The sequence below is a fragment of the Pristiophorus japonicus genome, chromosome 3, assembly GCF_044704955.1.
Source record: "Pristiophorus japonicus isolate sPriJap1 chromosome 3, sPriJap1.hap1, whole genome shotgun sequence".
Classification (NCBI taxonomy): domain Eukaryota; kingdom Metazoa; phylum Chordata; class Chondrichthyes; family Pristiophoridae; genus Pristiophorus; species Pristiophorus japonicus.
Genome location: NC_091979.1, coordinates 78789628 through 78804356, shown reverse-complemented (window position 1 = coordinate 78804356; position 14729 = coordinate 78789628). Strand labels below are relative to the sequence as shown.

The window sequence follows — 14729 nt, the reverse complement described above, 5'->3', positions numbered from 1 at the left end:
AGACTGATTTCCTGGGATGGGGAGGATTGTCCTCTGCGGAGAGATTGAGTAGACTAGGCCTATGTTCTCTAGAGTTTAGAAGAATGAGAGGTGATCTCATTGAAACATACAGCATTCTTGACAGGGTAGATGCAGGGAGGATGTTTCCTCTGGCTGGGAAGTCTCAAACCAGGGGTCACAGTCTCAGAATAAGGGGTCAACTATTTAGGATTATGAGGAGAAACCTCTTCACTCAGAGGGTGGTGAATCTTTGTAATTCTCTACCCCAGAGGGCTGTGGAGGCTCAGTCTTTGAGTATATTCAAGACAGAGATCGATAAATTTTTGGATATTAAGGCCATGATCGCACTGAATGGCTGAGCATTCAAGGGGCCAAATGGCCTACTTCTACTCCTAATTCGTAGGTTCTTATGTTTTTATGTTCTTATTCACCATATCGGCCTTGGCTCAGTGGTAGTACGGTCACCTCTTTATCAGGAGGTTGTGGATTCATGTTCCACGCCAGAGGCTGGAGCACATATTCTAGACTGACACCTCACTGCAGTACTGAGGGAGTGTCACACTGTTGGAGGTACCACCTTTCAGAGGTGTTAAATCAAGGCCCCGTCTGCCTTTTGTAGAAGATCCCATAGCATAATTCGGAGAGCAAGAGAGTTCTTCCTGGTGTCCGGGCCAATATTTAATCGCTCAAATAACATCACAAATAGATTATCTGTTCCATTATCCCATTGCTGTTTGTGGGATTTGGCTGAGTAAACATTCACTACTGCATTTCCTCCATTACAACAGTGACTATACTTCAAAAGTACTTAATTGGCTGTAAAGCACTGAGATATTCTGAAGTCATGAAAGGAGCTATATAAATGCAAATTATTTCTTTCACATGTTCACTGCCACCTATTAGCAGCCATGAAGAATGATGTTACTATTGGTGGATACTTGAATATAATTAATTTCAGATGGAAACGGCATTAGCTATCACCTGAATCGGGAACATTCTATCCTACAAATCATGGCTTCATGCAACTTAGTAAATGTGAAAGGGAAGGACATAGTAATGCAAGATCCTATACTTCTTAGATATGGCAAAATCTCAATACTTTTTTAGCTTTGCATATGCACTCATAGTTCATGGCTAAACTTTTGCGATATGACCACATGGAAGGATAAGACTGAGCTGATGGGAACTCTGCACTGGAAGATCTGACTGAGTTTAGTGAGCTCGTAGTACTAGTGATCTTCCTGGAGTCCATGAGAGACGGGGGAAGAAGAAAACTTGCCCTTTCACTGTTAATTAATCAATAGTATTGGCAGTGGTTTTTCTGAAGATGACAATCAATAGCAGATAGCGAGAGGGCTCATACAGCAAGATCTGATGGCATTTATGGTGACTCTAGATACGGCAAATGACTGACACGTAGTTTAGAACTGAAACAAAAAGACTCGCATTTATATAGTGCCTTTTACGACCACCAGATGATCCAAAACACTTCACAGTCAATGAAGTACTTTTGGAGTGCAGTCACTGTTGCATTGTAGGAAACGCGGCAGCCAATTTGCACACAGCAAACTCCCACAAATAGCAATGTGGCAATGACCAGTGATGGTGATTGAGGGATAACTATTTGACAGGAAACCAATGATAATTCCCCTGCTCTTCTTTGAAATAATTACATCCACTTGAGAGAGCAGATGGGGCCTCGGTTTAACATCTCATTCAAAAGACGGCACCTCCAATAGTGCAGCATTCCCTCAGTATTGCACTGGAGTGTCAGCCTAGATTTGTGTGCTCAAGTCTCTGGAGTGGGACTTGAACCCACAACCTTCTGACTCAGAGGCAAGGGTGCTACCAACTGAGCCACAGGTGATGACTGTTATTATAAATAACCCTTTGGTTGGACAATACCCATTAGTAATATATGAATGCACCAAATAAACTTGGCAACTTTGGGGGCGTTTCTTGTGCTTTGGGAAACATCAAAATGTTATCCTTCAGCAAGAGATGTCACAGGCCATCTTGGTATGAAACAAACAAGAACCAATTCTGAATCATATGACATTCAATCTGTAAATTATTTCATTCCCATAGTATTTTTAAAACTTGCCTTTATATGAATGATGTCATTTTAATAAAAGACAGCGATTTGTTGTTAGAGCTACTTTTGTTAGAAAATTAAACATGAAATAGAATGAAATAAATAGCAAAAACGTACAGGTCGGCGAATGAAGAACAAAGTCACAGCTCCAACCAGGGGCATCTGACTGGAAAGAGGTTCCAGGATCACTCGGAGTGTACCATGTAGCTGTAGTACAAGCATATACAGTTACCATTTCCAACCCGTCAGGTTTAAGGACCAATACCTCCTAATTGTTACCATAATGACAGTTTGACTCAACAGGCAAAACAAAGCAGTCCAACACATCAACATTTAGAGATGGTGGGAGTTGAGCACTAGATTAGAGGAACTTCACATCATGGATGCTAATTTCAATGTGCTGTTCTACTGGTTCAATCGCTCTCAGGATTACAACTGGCATATGTGTCAATTGTGCATTAAGGTATAATAATTTTGGTTGCCAACTTTTGCCCAACCCCTAAAATTGCTCCTCTAAGTAAGCAAGTGATGGACTGATCACCATTATTGTTTTAAAAAAATATATAATATATAAAAACAGAAAATGCTGGAAATACTCAGCAGGTCAGGCAGCATCTGTGGAGAGAGAAACAGAGTTAATGTTTCAAGTCGATGACCCTTCGTCAGAACAGGAAAAAGTTAGAGATGTAACAGATTTTTAAGCAAGAGTAGGGGCAGGGAAAGGGGGTGAGGAGGAAAGAACAAAAGGGAAGGTCTGTGATGGGATGGAAGGCAGAAGAGATTAAGAGACAAAAGGGATGATGGTGCAAGGCAAAAAAGAGATGGTAATGGGACAAGTTAAAAAACAAAAGATGGATAGTGTGTAAATGGAAATGGCAGAATCATCAACAGATGCTGTGGGAAAGAGAAAAAAAAACAAAAATAGGGGTAGAGGTTATGGTTTGAAATTGTTGAACTTGATGTTGAGTTCAGAAGGCTGTAAAGTGCCTGTTTTTTTTGCTAGTTTAAGCAGAAACTTGCAAGAATTATGCAAATTCACTCAGAATCTACTTGGTTTGCACAATGCATTCATTTTGCACAACTGAAGCTGTATAAAGACACAAAGGAGAGCGCAAACTTGAATGGACAAGTAAAGCTGCAAGGGCGAGTGATGCAGGAGGCGGCTTAGTGAACTAGCCAAAGAAAAGTCTTGCACAAAACTCTGCACACCAGATGTTGCATCCATTATCTCAATGCTAGATATTGTGGAGGACAAGCAGCAGGAAGAGCGGGGGATTATGGGCCTGGGGACTAGAGAAGGCAGCACCTTTAGAATTTACTGCAGCACTGATTCGGGATCACAATTCTGCTATCAGAATAGTACGCAGATGAGATTAAGAACAATTAAAACAAATCTATTATACCCATAATGAAAAAATTAGGGAAAAAGCAAAATACTATTAATACTGTAAATCTGAAATAAAAATAGAAAATGCTGGAAACACAGTTAACAAACCAGACAGCAGCTGCAGAGTCACTTTGGCTACCAGCCTCTCTTCCATGGCTTTGTATAGTGGATAGCGGAAATATTATTATTTCATTTGATAAGTATCCTTTGTCTTTCTTTTATGATTTGGGTTTTGTTTGTGCCCCTCAAAAAAAGCAGGCGCTTTTGTTGGATTTCTTTTATTTAGGTTGATCGAAACTGGAGCAATTCAGTGTCTCCTTAAGGGTTAACAGAAATGGCATCAGTGGAGAGAGAAAAAGAGTTAATGTTTCAGGTCGATGATCTTTGACTAGAAGTTCTGACAAAGGTCATTGACCTGAAATATTAACTCAGCGGCCCCAATATTTCCGGGAAATGGTGGGAACACAGAGGTCCTGCTGCTGGGTGGGAATGCTGCAGTAGAAGGCTGTAGCTGGAGACTGCTGGAAATGGGCCCCGACAATGGGAAAATATTGGGGCATGGTGGGGTGGGCTTAGAGCGCAGCAGCTAGGAAGGAAAAAAAGATGGGGATATAGTGGGGAGTGGGAGTAAAGGCAGAATGGGTGGGTCAGACATTTGCAGGGGTGGTTGGAAAATCACCGGGGGGGGTCAAAAGATCACCGCAGAAGATTTACTTGAGGGGACGGGAAGCACTCCTGCTCCTCCTGGCCCACAAGCCATGCTCTAAAATGTACTTGCATGCTGAATCTAGCAGCTCCTGCCTCCCTTTAGCTGCCGGGTTTCCAGAACCCTGGGAAACCCAGCTGCTGAATCTTAACTTTAAGGACCCAACTACTTGTACTAACTGAATGTTTGCCATTTCTTTGATTGGCTCCCCATTATCACATGACCTAGTGCTGATTTATCCGCCAAGGGGACCAGTCACAATCTTAAGTTTCTCTGGAATGTGTAAATGGAACTGCCCAGTCTAAGTTCTGACTGACTTTGCAAATTGTAATATGATCCTTTCTGACTTCAGAAGCCAGAGAGGACACATCTCGAACAACCCAGCAAAAGCCACTAAGTTCCAGCCGAAGTCCCCAGCACAAGTGCATCTCTCCCCTAGCCGAAGTCCCGTATCCCAGCGCAAGAGCATGATCTTACCCCCCACTCCCCACCATAGGTGGGGCATTGTGTGCGGATTATTAACAGGTTTATTGGGTATGAAATGAATAGTGACAGTGTCGTGACTTCTGGATTTCATCTACCCTGTTGGGGAGGGCATCAAACAGGAAATTAGGGGTGCGTGCAATAAAGGTGCAGCAGTTATAATGGGTGACTTTAATATGCACATAGATTGGGTTAACCAAACTGGAAGCAATACGGTGGAGGAGGATTTCCTGGAGTGCATAAGGGATGGTTTTTTAGACCAATATGTCGAGGAACCAACTAGGGGGGAGGCCATCTTAGACTGGGTGTTGTGTAATGAGAGAGGATTAATTAGCAATCTCGTTGTGCGAGGCCCCTTGGGGAAGAGTGACCATAATATGGTGGAATTCTGTATTAGGATGGAGAATGAAACAGTTAATTCAGAGACCATGGTCCAGAACTTAAAGAAGGGTAACTTTGAAGGTATGAGGCGTGAATTGGCTAGGATAGATTGGCGAATGATACTGAAGGGGTTGACTGTGGATGGGCAGTGGCAGACATTTAGAGACCGCATGGATGAACTACAACAATTGTACATTCCTGTCTGGCGTAAAAATAAAAAAGGGAAGGTGGCTCAACCGTGGCTATCAAGGAAAATCAGGGATAGCATTAAAGCCAAGGAAGTGGCATACAGATTGGCCAGAAATAGCAGCGAACCCGGGGACTGGGAGAAATTTAGAACTCAGCAGAGGAGGACAAAGGGTTTGATTAGGGCAGGGATAATGGAGTACGAGAAGAAGCTTGCAGGGAACATTAAGACGGATTGCAAAAGTTTCTATAGATATGTAAAGAGAAAAAGGTTAGTAAAGACAAACGTAGGTCCCCTGCAGTCAGAATCAGGGGAAGTCATAACGGGGAACAAAGAAATGGCGGACCAATTGAACAAGTACTTTGGTTCGGTATTCACTGAGGAGGACACAAACAACCTTCCGGATATAAAAGGGGTCGGAGGGTCTAGTAAGGAGGAGGAACTGAGGGAAATCCTTATTAGTCGGGAAATTGTGTTGGGGAAATTGATGGGATTGAAGGCCGATAAATCCCCAGGGCCTGATGGACTGCAGCCCAGAGTACTTAAGGAGGTGGCCTTGGAAATAGTGGATGCATTGACAGTCATTTTCCAACATTCCATTGACTCTGGATCAGTTCCTATGGAGTGGAGGGTAGCCAATGTAACCCCACTTTTTAAAAAAGGAGGGAGAGAGAAAACAGGGAATTATAGACCGGTCAGCCTGACATCGGTTTTGGGTAAAATGATGGAATCAATTATTAAGGATGTCATAGCAGTGCATTTGGAAAGAGGTAATATGATAGGTCCAAGTCAGCATGGATTTGTGAAAGGGAAATCATGCTTGACAAATCTTCTGGAATTTTTTGAGGATGTTTCCAGTAGAGTGGACAAGGGAGAACCAGTTGATGTGGTATATTTGGACTTTCAGAAGGCTTTCGACAAGGTCCCACACAAGAGATTAATGTGCAAAGTTAAAGCACATGGGATTGGGGGTAGTGTGCTGACATGGATTGAGAACTGGTTGTCAGACAGGAAGCAAAGAGTAGGAGTAAATGGGGACTTTTCAGAATGGCAGGCAGTGACTAGTGGGGTACCGCAAGGTTCTGTGCTGGGGCCCCAGCTGTTTACACTGTACATTAATGATTTAGACGAAGGGATTAAATGTAGTATCTCCAAATTTGCGGATAACACTAAGTTGGGTGGCAGTGTGAGCTGCGAGGAGGATGCTATGAGGCTGCAGAGCGACTTGGATAGGTTAGGTGAGTGGGCAAATGCATGGCAGATGAAGTATAATGTGGATAAATGTGAGGTTATCCACTTTGGTGGTAAAAACAGAGAGACAGACTATTATCTGAATGGTGACAGATTAGGAAAAGGGGAGGTGCAAAGAGACCTGGGTGTCATGGTACATCAGTCATTGAAGGTTGGCATGCAGGTACAGCAGGTGGTTAAGAAAGCAAATGGCATGTTGGCCTTCATAGCGAGGGGATTTGAGTACAGGGGCAGGGAGGTGTTGCTACAATTGTACAGGGCCTCGGTGAGGCCACACCTGGAGTATTGTGTGCAGTTTTGGTCTCCGAACCTGAGGAAGGACATTCTTGCTATTGAGGGAGTGCAGCGAAGGTTCACCAGACTGATTCCCGGGATGGTGGGACTGACCTATCAAGAAAGACTAGATCAACTGGGCTTGTATTCACTGGAGTTCAGAAGAATGAGAGGGGACCTCATAGAAACGTTTAAAATTCTGACGGGGTTAGACAGGTTAGATGCAGGAAGAATGTTCCCAATGTTGGGGAAGTCCAGAACCAGGGGACACAGTCGAAGGATAAGGGGTAAGCCATTTAGGACTGAGATGTGGAGGAATTTCTTCACCCAGAGAGTGGTGAACCTGTGGAATTCTCTACCACAGAAAGTTGTTGAGGCCAATTCACTAAATATATTCAAAAAGGAGTTAGATGAAGTCCTTACTACTAGGGGAATTAAGGGGTATGGTGAGAAAGCAGGAATGGGGTACTGAAGTTGCATGTTCAGCCATGAACTCATTGAATGGCGGTGCAGGCTAGAAGGGCCGAATGGCCTACTCCTGCACCTATTTTCTATGTTTCTAACGATGTCCCTTGTAACGCACGCACTGAGCTTTCAAAGAAATCGGAGTTGGGTATAAAGGGGATGGGAAGAGCATGATCAGTCTTCCCCGAGTTCCCTCTCTCCCCTCCGATCTCCCTCCCCCCCACCCATGTCTCTCTCTTCCTCTCCCCCTCTTCCTCACCCCCACCCCCCCACCAAGGCTCTCTCTCTCTCTCTTCTCTTCCCCTCCCCTGCCCTCTCTCTCCTGGCTCTCTTTCCCCTGGTTGCCCACCGCCGCCACCGCTCTGCCCCCGCCGCTGCCACCTGCCCTCCCCCTACCATTCTCCCCCCACCATCACGGCTCAGCGGGAGACCCGTGGCCCAGTCGGAGCTTGGTCAGAATGTACATGTTCGGGGCCCCATTTCTGGTTTGGGAGGGGGGGGGGGGGGAACAGCAGTGGAGTCGGGAAGACGCATGTGCAGTAATCGTTAGTACAAATAGTTCTCTGTAACTTTAACAGGCTGCCAAAGTGAGGAATATTTTGAGCGATAAGGGAGTAAAGGGTTATGGGGAGCAGGCAGGGAAGTGGACCTGAGTCCATGATCAGATCAGCCATGATCTTATTAAATGGCGGAACAGGCTCGAGGGGCCAAATAGCCTATTCCTGCTCCTATTTCTTATGTTCTTATGTTCTTATGAATGCAGCCTTATTTAAATATCATTTCAGACCCGTCTCTCCAGAGTGGGTTTTCCTGATGCCACCAAGCCCATGGTGGTTAAACCGTTCAGTAAGTTGGTGTCAGGTTTCAAATGTTTACTGATTTAATCTCCCCCTGACCCTCGCCTGCTTGTCGTTGGGTCGTCGTAGGGGTTCACACCCCCTCCTATATTTCCCTTTGCACAGATGTTGCCTGACCTGAGTGTTTCCAGCATTTTCAGTTTTAGTTCAATAAAATTAACATTGATTATCACTTGAGAAAATACACGAAAAGTGAAAATGTATATTAGTCCAATTATAACACCACTCCAGTTAACAGCATTTATATGTATAATTGATTTTTTTTTTTTTTAACATGAATCAGTTTCTTCAAATTGTAAGTACTGACATTAAAAAATGTTTTGATAATAGTTTCAACTACTTCAGCACATATAGGTCAGCTATATTATGGTCCACTCTATTACTGCAGGCTTTCGTATAAAAGTGCACGATTGAACTACACCACCTACTAAGGATATTTTCCAGCGATGCAGATGTGATAGGATTTAGGTTTACATCCACATTTACAACCTAGCATTCTTTAAAAAATTATTCATTTATGGAATGTGGGCATCGCTGGCAAGGCCAGCTTTTATCGCCCATCTCTAATTGCTCTTGAGAAGATGGTGCTGAGCTGCCTTTTTGAACTGCTGCAGGCCATGTGGTGAAGTTACTCCCATAGTGCTGTTAGGTACGGAGTTCCGGGATCTTGACCCAGCGATGTCGAAGGAATGGTGATATATTCTGACAGGGAAAGGCCCTGTGCATAGGATAGATATTTCCCCACAGCTAGAAGAATTAGATAATGAGCGACTTTGGCCACTTCCGTGTACTTCATAGCAACTGTTTTATGAGTAGTATTGGTAAATCGCAAATCGAGAATTTAAGGACTGGTGTTGATTGCGCATCGAATTCAGAACGCCGGGGCTAGAATTTTCACCTGGGTGAAAGTTCAAGTGGAATAATGACACGGTGCTGACATGCCTACCTGAAATAAACTGGGCCGACCTGCCACAATGTCTGGGGTCAGCCTACTTTGAGTAGTCATGACAAGCCCCTGGGCAGTAGCAGCACTTCTTCTTGGCAGCACACTACTTGCGGAAGTGGGAATATGCATGCTGTTACAGCTGCAGTAGCAGCATCACCATCATCCTCATCAAGTAATTCACAAAAGGTATAAAACAACTGGAGACTGAGAATTGGTGGTGAAAGGATTAAGGGTGGTGACTGAAAGCAAGCCATAATGGAGCTGGTGACAACAGCAGTTACATACAATGAGGCATTTAGTGAGATGAAGTACTTTATGGCTCCGAGTGAAGATACGTTTCCTGGTGAAGATTGAGGATGTCGAGGTCACCGTGCAGCCTTATGGCATTGAAGCTAAGCAAATCAAACACTAACTGTATACCAGAGGAAATGCACAGGATGAACCACCAAACAGGAGGAATCTGGAGCAAGTGAAGGAAGACATTGCTGACTGCTGAGAGTCAAGAGACTCCATCTCTCAATTGAAGGGCATAGATACTCACATCTCATTGGTCCTGCTTTTCAATAGAAACTTGCAGCGCACCAAGCACATTTACAGGTATTGGGCAATGTTTCAGATAGTGTGCTGAAGATGCTGGACCTAGTGGAAGAACTAACTGTGCACTTTGCATCTTGTACATTACACATCCAAATATAATTTCTGTGACTTAAGGATCACGAGAACCTCGAGCATAAAACAAACCTAATGTAGTCACCATTTTGTTATTGAGGAGGGAGCAGTGTTCGGCGGTATGCCACTGCAGGAAACAGCTCGTGCTGCTGCATGAGGGCGATGGCTGTGAAGCCAGGTCGCTGATTACAGTGCGGGCAGGCACAACAGGAGGGGCGAAGGAGTGGCAAGAGTTTGTAGATGGAGGTGACCGGGCCCAGGAGAGGTGTGAGTTTGGAGCTCAGAGGAGGCGAGGACCCGAGGGCAGCACAGGCCAGCCCACACTGCCATGTGTGTGCACGTTGGGTCCATGCAGCAGAGCTGGTCTCCAATCGTCTTGGTTAATCTTTGCCACTGGACCAAGAGCTAGCTCTGTCAAGCCCGTGTGGTGGCTGGTATGCAATGGCCATCACACATTAAAAAAATCCACGAACAGACATCTTCCACCCTTCAAGATGTAGTTCGGGATCTGGAATATTAGTTCGGGATCTGAAACATTGAAACACCTATGAACTCATCCCTTTTTGGCGTGGAAGCAAGTTATCCTCGCTTCGAGGGACTGCCTATGATGATGATTGGTAGATTGGTAGAAGGCTGGAATGAAGAGAAGGCTTCTGTCCTTTCTCGACTGAGCCTCGTGTGGAATGTGGGGAAAGGGGCTGGAGATAAAGAAAAGGAGTGTAAAGGTTGATTACCAAATTGTATATAGTTTAAACTGGCTCTCCAGAGATCAGCATTGTGCGGGATAAAACCTGCTTCCCATCATTCTGTAATGATGCATGTTGATACACAGCATTACTGTGCCAAGTTTCACTGATTTCTTGATTGATCTAAAATTTGAAACTATTGATAATGTTCATCGGAGACAACTCTATGGTACAATTTATTGAGCAATTTATACTAAGAGCCAATTTCAAAATTTCAAACCTACCTGAATTCCCTTCAAGCCAGCTTTACATACTTTCTTCACCTCCACATTAATTTCACAATCTCCTATGTAGCTGAAAAAGAAACAACATTTGATATGAAACTCTCATGTGTCAAATCCATGCCTTTTGAGTTCACAGCCCCAACGATTTGCCGAATCATCGGAACCAGTTATCTGGTTCTCTCATTTCCAGACAGTTATGCTGAGTTTTGCAAAAGGTCTTCCATTTTCCCAAAGAAATTAGAATTTGTTTTCATCACATTCTCCTGCAAAACTGCTTTAAAATTTATAATCACGACTGGCTTTCCCAGAGAGAGCAAGTAGTTGGCAGAACACACCATAAGAACTCTGGAGAGAAGTAGAGAAACATAGAAACATAGAAAATAGATGCAGGAGTAGGCCATTCGGCCCTTCGAGTCTGCACCATCATTCAATGAGTTCATGGCTGAACATGCAACTTCAGTACCCCATTCCTGCTTTCTCGCCATACCCCTTGATCCCCCTCGTAGTAAGGACTTCATCAAACTCCTTTTTGAATATATTTAGTGAATTGGCCTCAACAACTTTCTGTGGTGGAAAATTCCACAGGTTCACCACTCTCTGGGTGAAGAAGTTTCTCCTCATCTCGGTCCTAAATGGCTTAACCCTTATCCTTAGACTGTGACCCCTGGTTCTGGACTTCCCAAACATTGGGAACATTCTTCCTGCATCTAACCTATCTAAACCCGTCAGAATTTTAAATGTTTCTATGAGATCCCCTCTCATTCTTCTGAACTCCAGTGAATACAAGCCCAGTTGATTCAGTCTTTCTTGATATGTCAGTCCTGCCATCCCGGGAATCAGTCTGGTGAACCTTCGCTGCACTCCCTCAATAGCAAGAATGTCCTTCCTCATGTTAGGAGACCAAAACTGTACACAATACTCCAGGTGTGGCCTCACCAAGGCCCTGTAAAACTGCAGTAACACCTCACTGCCTCTGTACTCAAATCCCCTTGCTATGAAGGCCAACATGCCATTTGCTTTCTTAACTGCCTGCTGTACCTGCGTGCCAACCTTCAATGACTGATGTACCATGACACCCAGGTCTCGTTGAACCTCCCCTTTTCCTAATCTGTCACCATTCAGATAATAGTCTGTCTCTCTGTTGTTCCCACCAAAGTGGATAACCTCACATTTATCCACATTATACTTCATCTGCCATGCATTTGCCCACTCACCTAACCTATCCAAGTCACTCTGCAGCCTCATAGCATCCTCCTCGCAGCTCTCTCTGCCACCCAAATTAGTGTCATCCGCAAATTTGGAAATACTACATTTAATCCCCTCGTCTAAATCATTAATGTACAATGTAAACAGCTGGGGCCCCAGCACAGAACCTTGCGGTACCCCACTAGTCACTGCCTGCCATTCTGAAAAGTACCCATTTACTCCTACTCTTTGCTTCCTGTCTGACAACCAGTTCTCAATCCATGTCAGCACACTACCCCCAATCCCATATGCTTTAACTTTGCACATTAATCTCTTGTGTGGGACCTTGTCGAAAGCCTTCTGAAAGACCAAATACACCACATCAACTGGTTCTCCCTTGTCCACTCTACTGGAAACATCCTCAAAAAATTCCAGAAGATCTGTCAAGCATGATTTCCCTTTCACAAATCCATGCTGACTTGGACCCATCATATCACCTCTTTCCAAATGTGCTGCTATGACATCCTTAATAATTGATTCCATCATTTTACCCACTACTGAGGTCAGGCTGACCGGTCTATAATTCCCTGTTTTCTCTCTCCCTCCTTTTTTAAAAAGTGGGGTTACATTGGCTACTCTCCACTCCATAGGAACTGATCCAGGGTCTATGGAATGTTGGAAATTGACTGTCAATGCATTCGCTATTTCCAAGGCCACCTCCTTAAGTACTCTGGGATGCAGACCATCAGGCCCTGGGGATTTATCGGCCTTCAATCCCATCAATTTCCCCAACACAGTTTCCCGACTAATAAGGATTTCCCTCAGTTCCTCCTTCTTACTAGACCCTCTGACCCCTTTTATATCAGGAAGGTTGTTTGTGTCCTCCTTAGTGAATACCGAACCAAAGTCCTTGTTCAATTGGTCTGCCATTTCTTTGTTCCCCGTTATGACTTCCCCTAATTCTGACTGCAGGGGACCTACGTTTGTCTTTACTAACCTTTTTCTCTTTACATATCTATAGAAGCTTTTGCAGTCCGTTTTAATGTTCCCTGCAAGCTTCCTCTTGTACTCTATTTTCCCTGGCCTAATCAAACCCTTTGTCCTCCTCTGCTGAGTTCTAAATTTCTCCCAGTCCCCAGGTTCGTTGCTATTTCTGGCCAATTTGTATGCCAATTCCTTGGCTTTAATACTATCCCTGATTTCCCTTGATAGCCACGGTTGAGCCACCTTCCCTTTTTTATTTTTACGCCAGACAGAGATGTACAATTGTTGTAGTTCATCCATGCGGTCTCTAAATGTCTGCCATTGCCCATCCACTGTCAACCCCTTAAGTATCATTCATCAATCTATCCGAGCCTAGCTCTTGCCCTGACCTGAGTATTAACCAGAATATGATTGTTGTGCATCAAGATAGATTTCTAGTTTACATTCTCTTGTGTTATATTTGAAAGGCTGGGGAATTTGGTCTTTTGTCGACTAATGAGCCATCAGAGGTTCGAAGACCAGGCCCTCAAATCTGCCACCAAGCTCATAGTCTACAGGGCTGTAGTAATACCTGCCCTCCTGTATGGCTCAGAGACATGGACCATGTTCAAGTCGCTGCAGAAGTACCACCAACGATGTCTCTGCAAGATCCTGCAAATCCCCTGGGAGGACAGACGCACCAACATTAGAGTCCTCAACCAGGCCAACATCCCCAGCATTGAAGCACTGACCACACTCGATCAGCTCCGCTGGGCAGACCACATTGTTCGCATGCCAGACACGAGACTCCCAAAGCAAGCGCTCTACTTGGAACTCCTTCACGGCAAACGAGGCAAAAGTGGGCAGAGGAAACGTTTCAAGGACATCCTCAAAGTCTCCTTGATAAGGTGCAACATCCATACCAACACCTGGGAGTCCCAGGACAAAGACCGCCCTAAGTGGAGGAAGTGCATCCGGGAGGGCGCTGAGCACCTCGAGTCTCATCGGCGAGAGCATGCAGAAACCAAGCGCAAGCAGCGAAAAGAGCATGCGTCAAACCATTCCCACCCACCCTTTCCCTCAACGATTGTCTATCCCACCTGTGACAGGGGCTGTGGTTCTTGTATTGGTCTGCTCAGTCACCTAAAAGCTCATTTTTAGAGTGGAAGCAAGTCTTCCTCGATTCCGAGGGACTGTCTATGATGATGATGAGTCGGCAGTCAGGACTTGGGCTTTGAAGTAAATTACATTATGCTAGGTTTAACATCTGAGCACTTAATGCCTGCTATTAAAAAAATAACACTTTTATTGTAATTATATATGATACACACATTTTAGATTATGGGTCCAAACACTGGTTAAAGAGGTAAGGTAAAGTTGAAGACAACTATCAAACGGTGCTGTTACTGAGTACCCTGGAGGTCTGTTCTGCGAGCCCAATGCACTAACACCTTGTTTATACTGAACTAGATGTTGAAATGAATCAGGTGTCTTTCACCAGCTAAAATATTTTCCCACTTACTTACTCCCCTAGATTTCATGTCAAGCCTATTTTCCCTTCTAGGACGTTAAACTTGTCCTGGGCACAGAACAAAGGCTTAGGCAGATCTGGCTAATAGGTTGGGAGTTTCCCGGGCTTAATTTACAAAACAAATGTCTAGTTCATTAACATTTAAAGAAGAATTAATTCTGTAATTTAAATGCAGTACTAAAATTTGTCCTGTGCGGATAGTAACTAAACTGTTGTTGTTTCCTGCAGTACTGAGCCGAGAGATCGGTTTGATCTGTATCGTCAGCAATGATTTGGAACTAGATTTCTGCCACAGTGCTTGTTACTGACTTGTGTCAATGTTGCTGAAACTTCTCATTGCAATGGATTCACACAAGAGGAGGCGACTGCAACACTGAGAA

General features: G+C 44.3%; 1 protein-coding gene across 1 annotated transcript in view; it reads right to left on the bottom strand.

Annotated features, from left to right (window-relative positions):
- The window catches only part of LOC139257543 (extended synaptotagmin-3-like), a 184863-nt gene that overhangs the window by 72431 nt on the left and 97703 nt on the right, over nt 1-14729 (bottom strand). The window contains exons 5-6 of the mRNA XM_070874517.1: nt 10671-10740; nt 2213-2302 (exon numbers count right to left, since the gene is read on the bottom strand). Of these exons, the coding sequence (XP_070730618.1) occupies nt 2213-2302; nt 10671-10740 (160 nt within the window). The remainder of the gene's footprint in view (nt 1-2212; nt 2303-10670; nt 10741-14729) is intronic.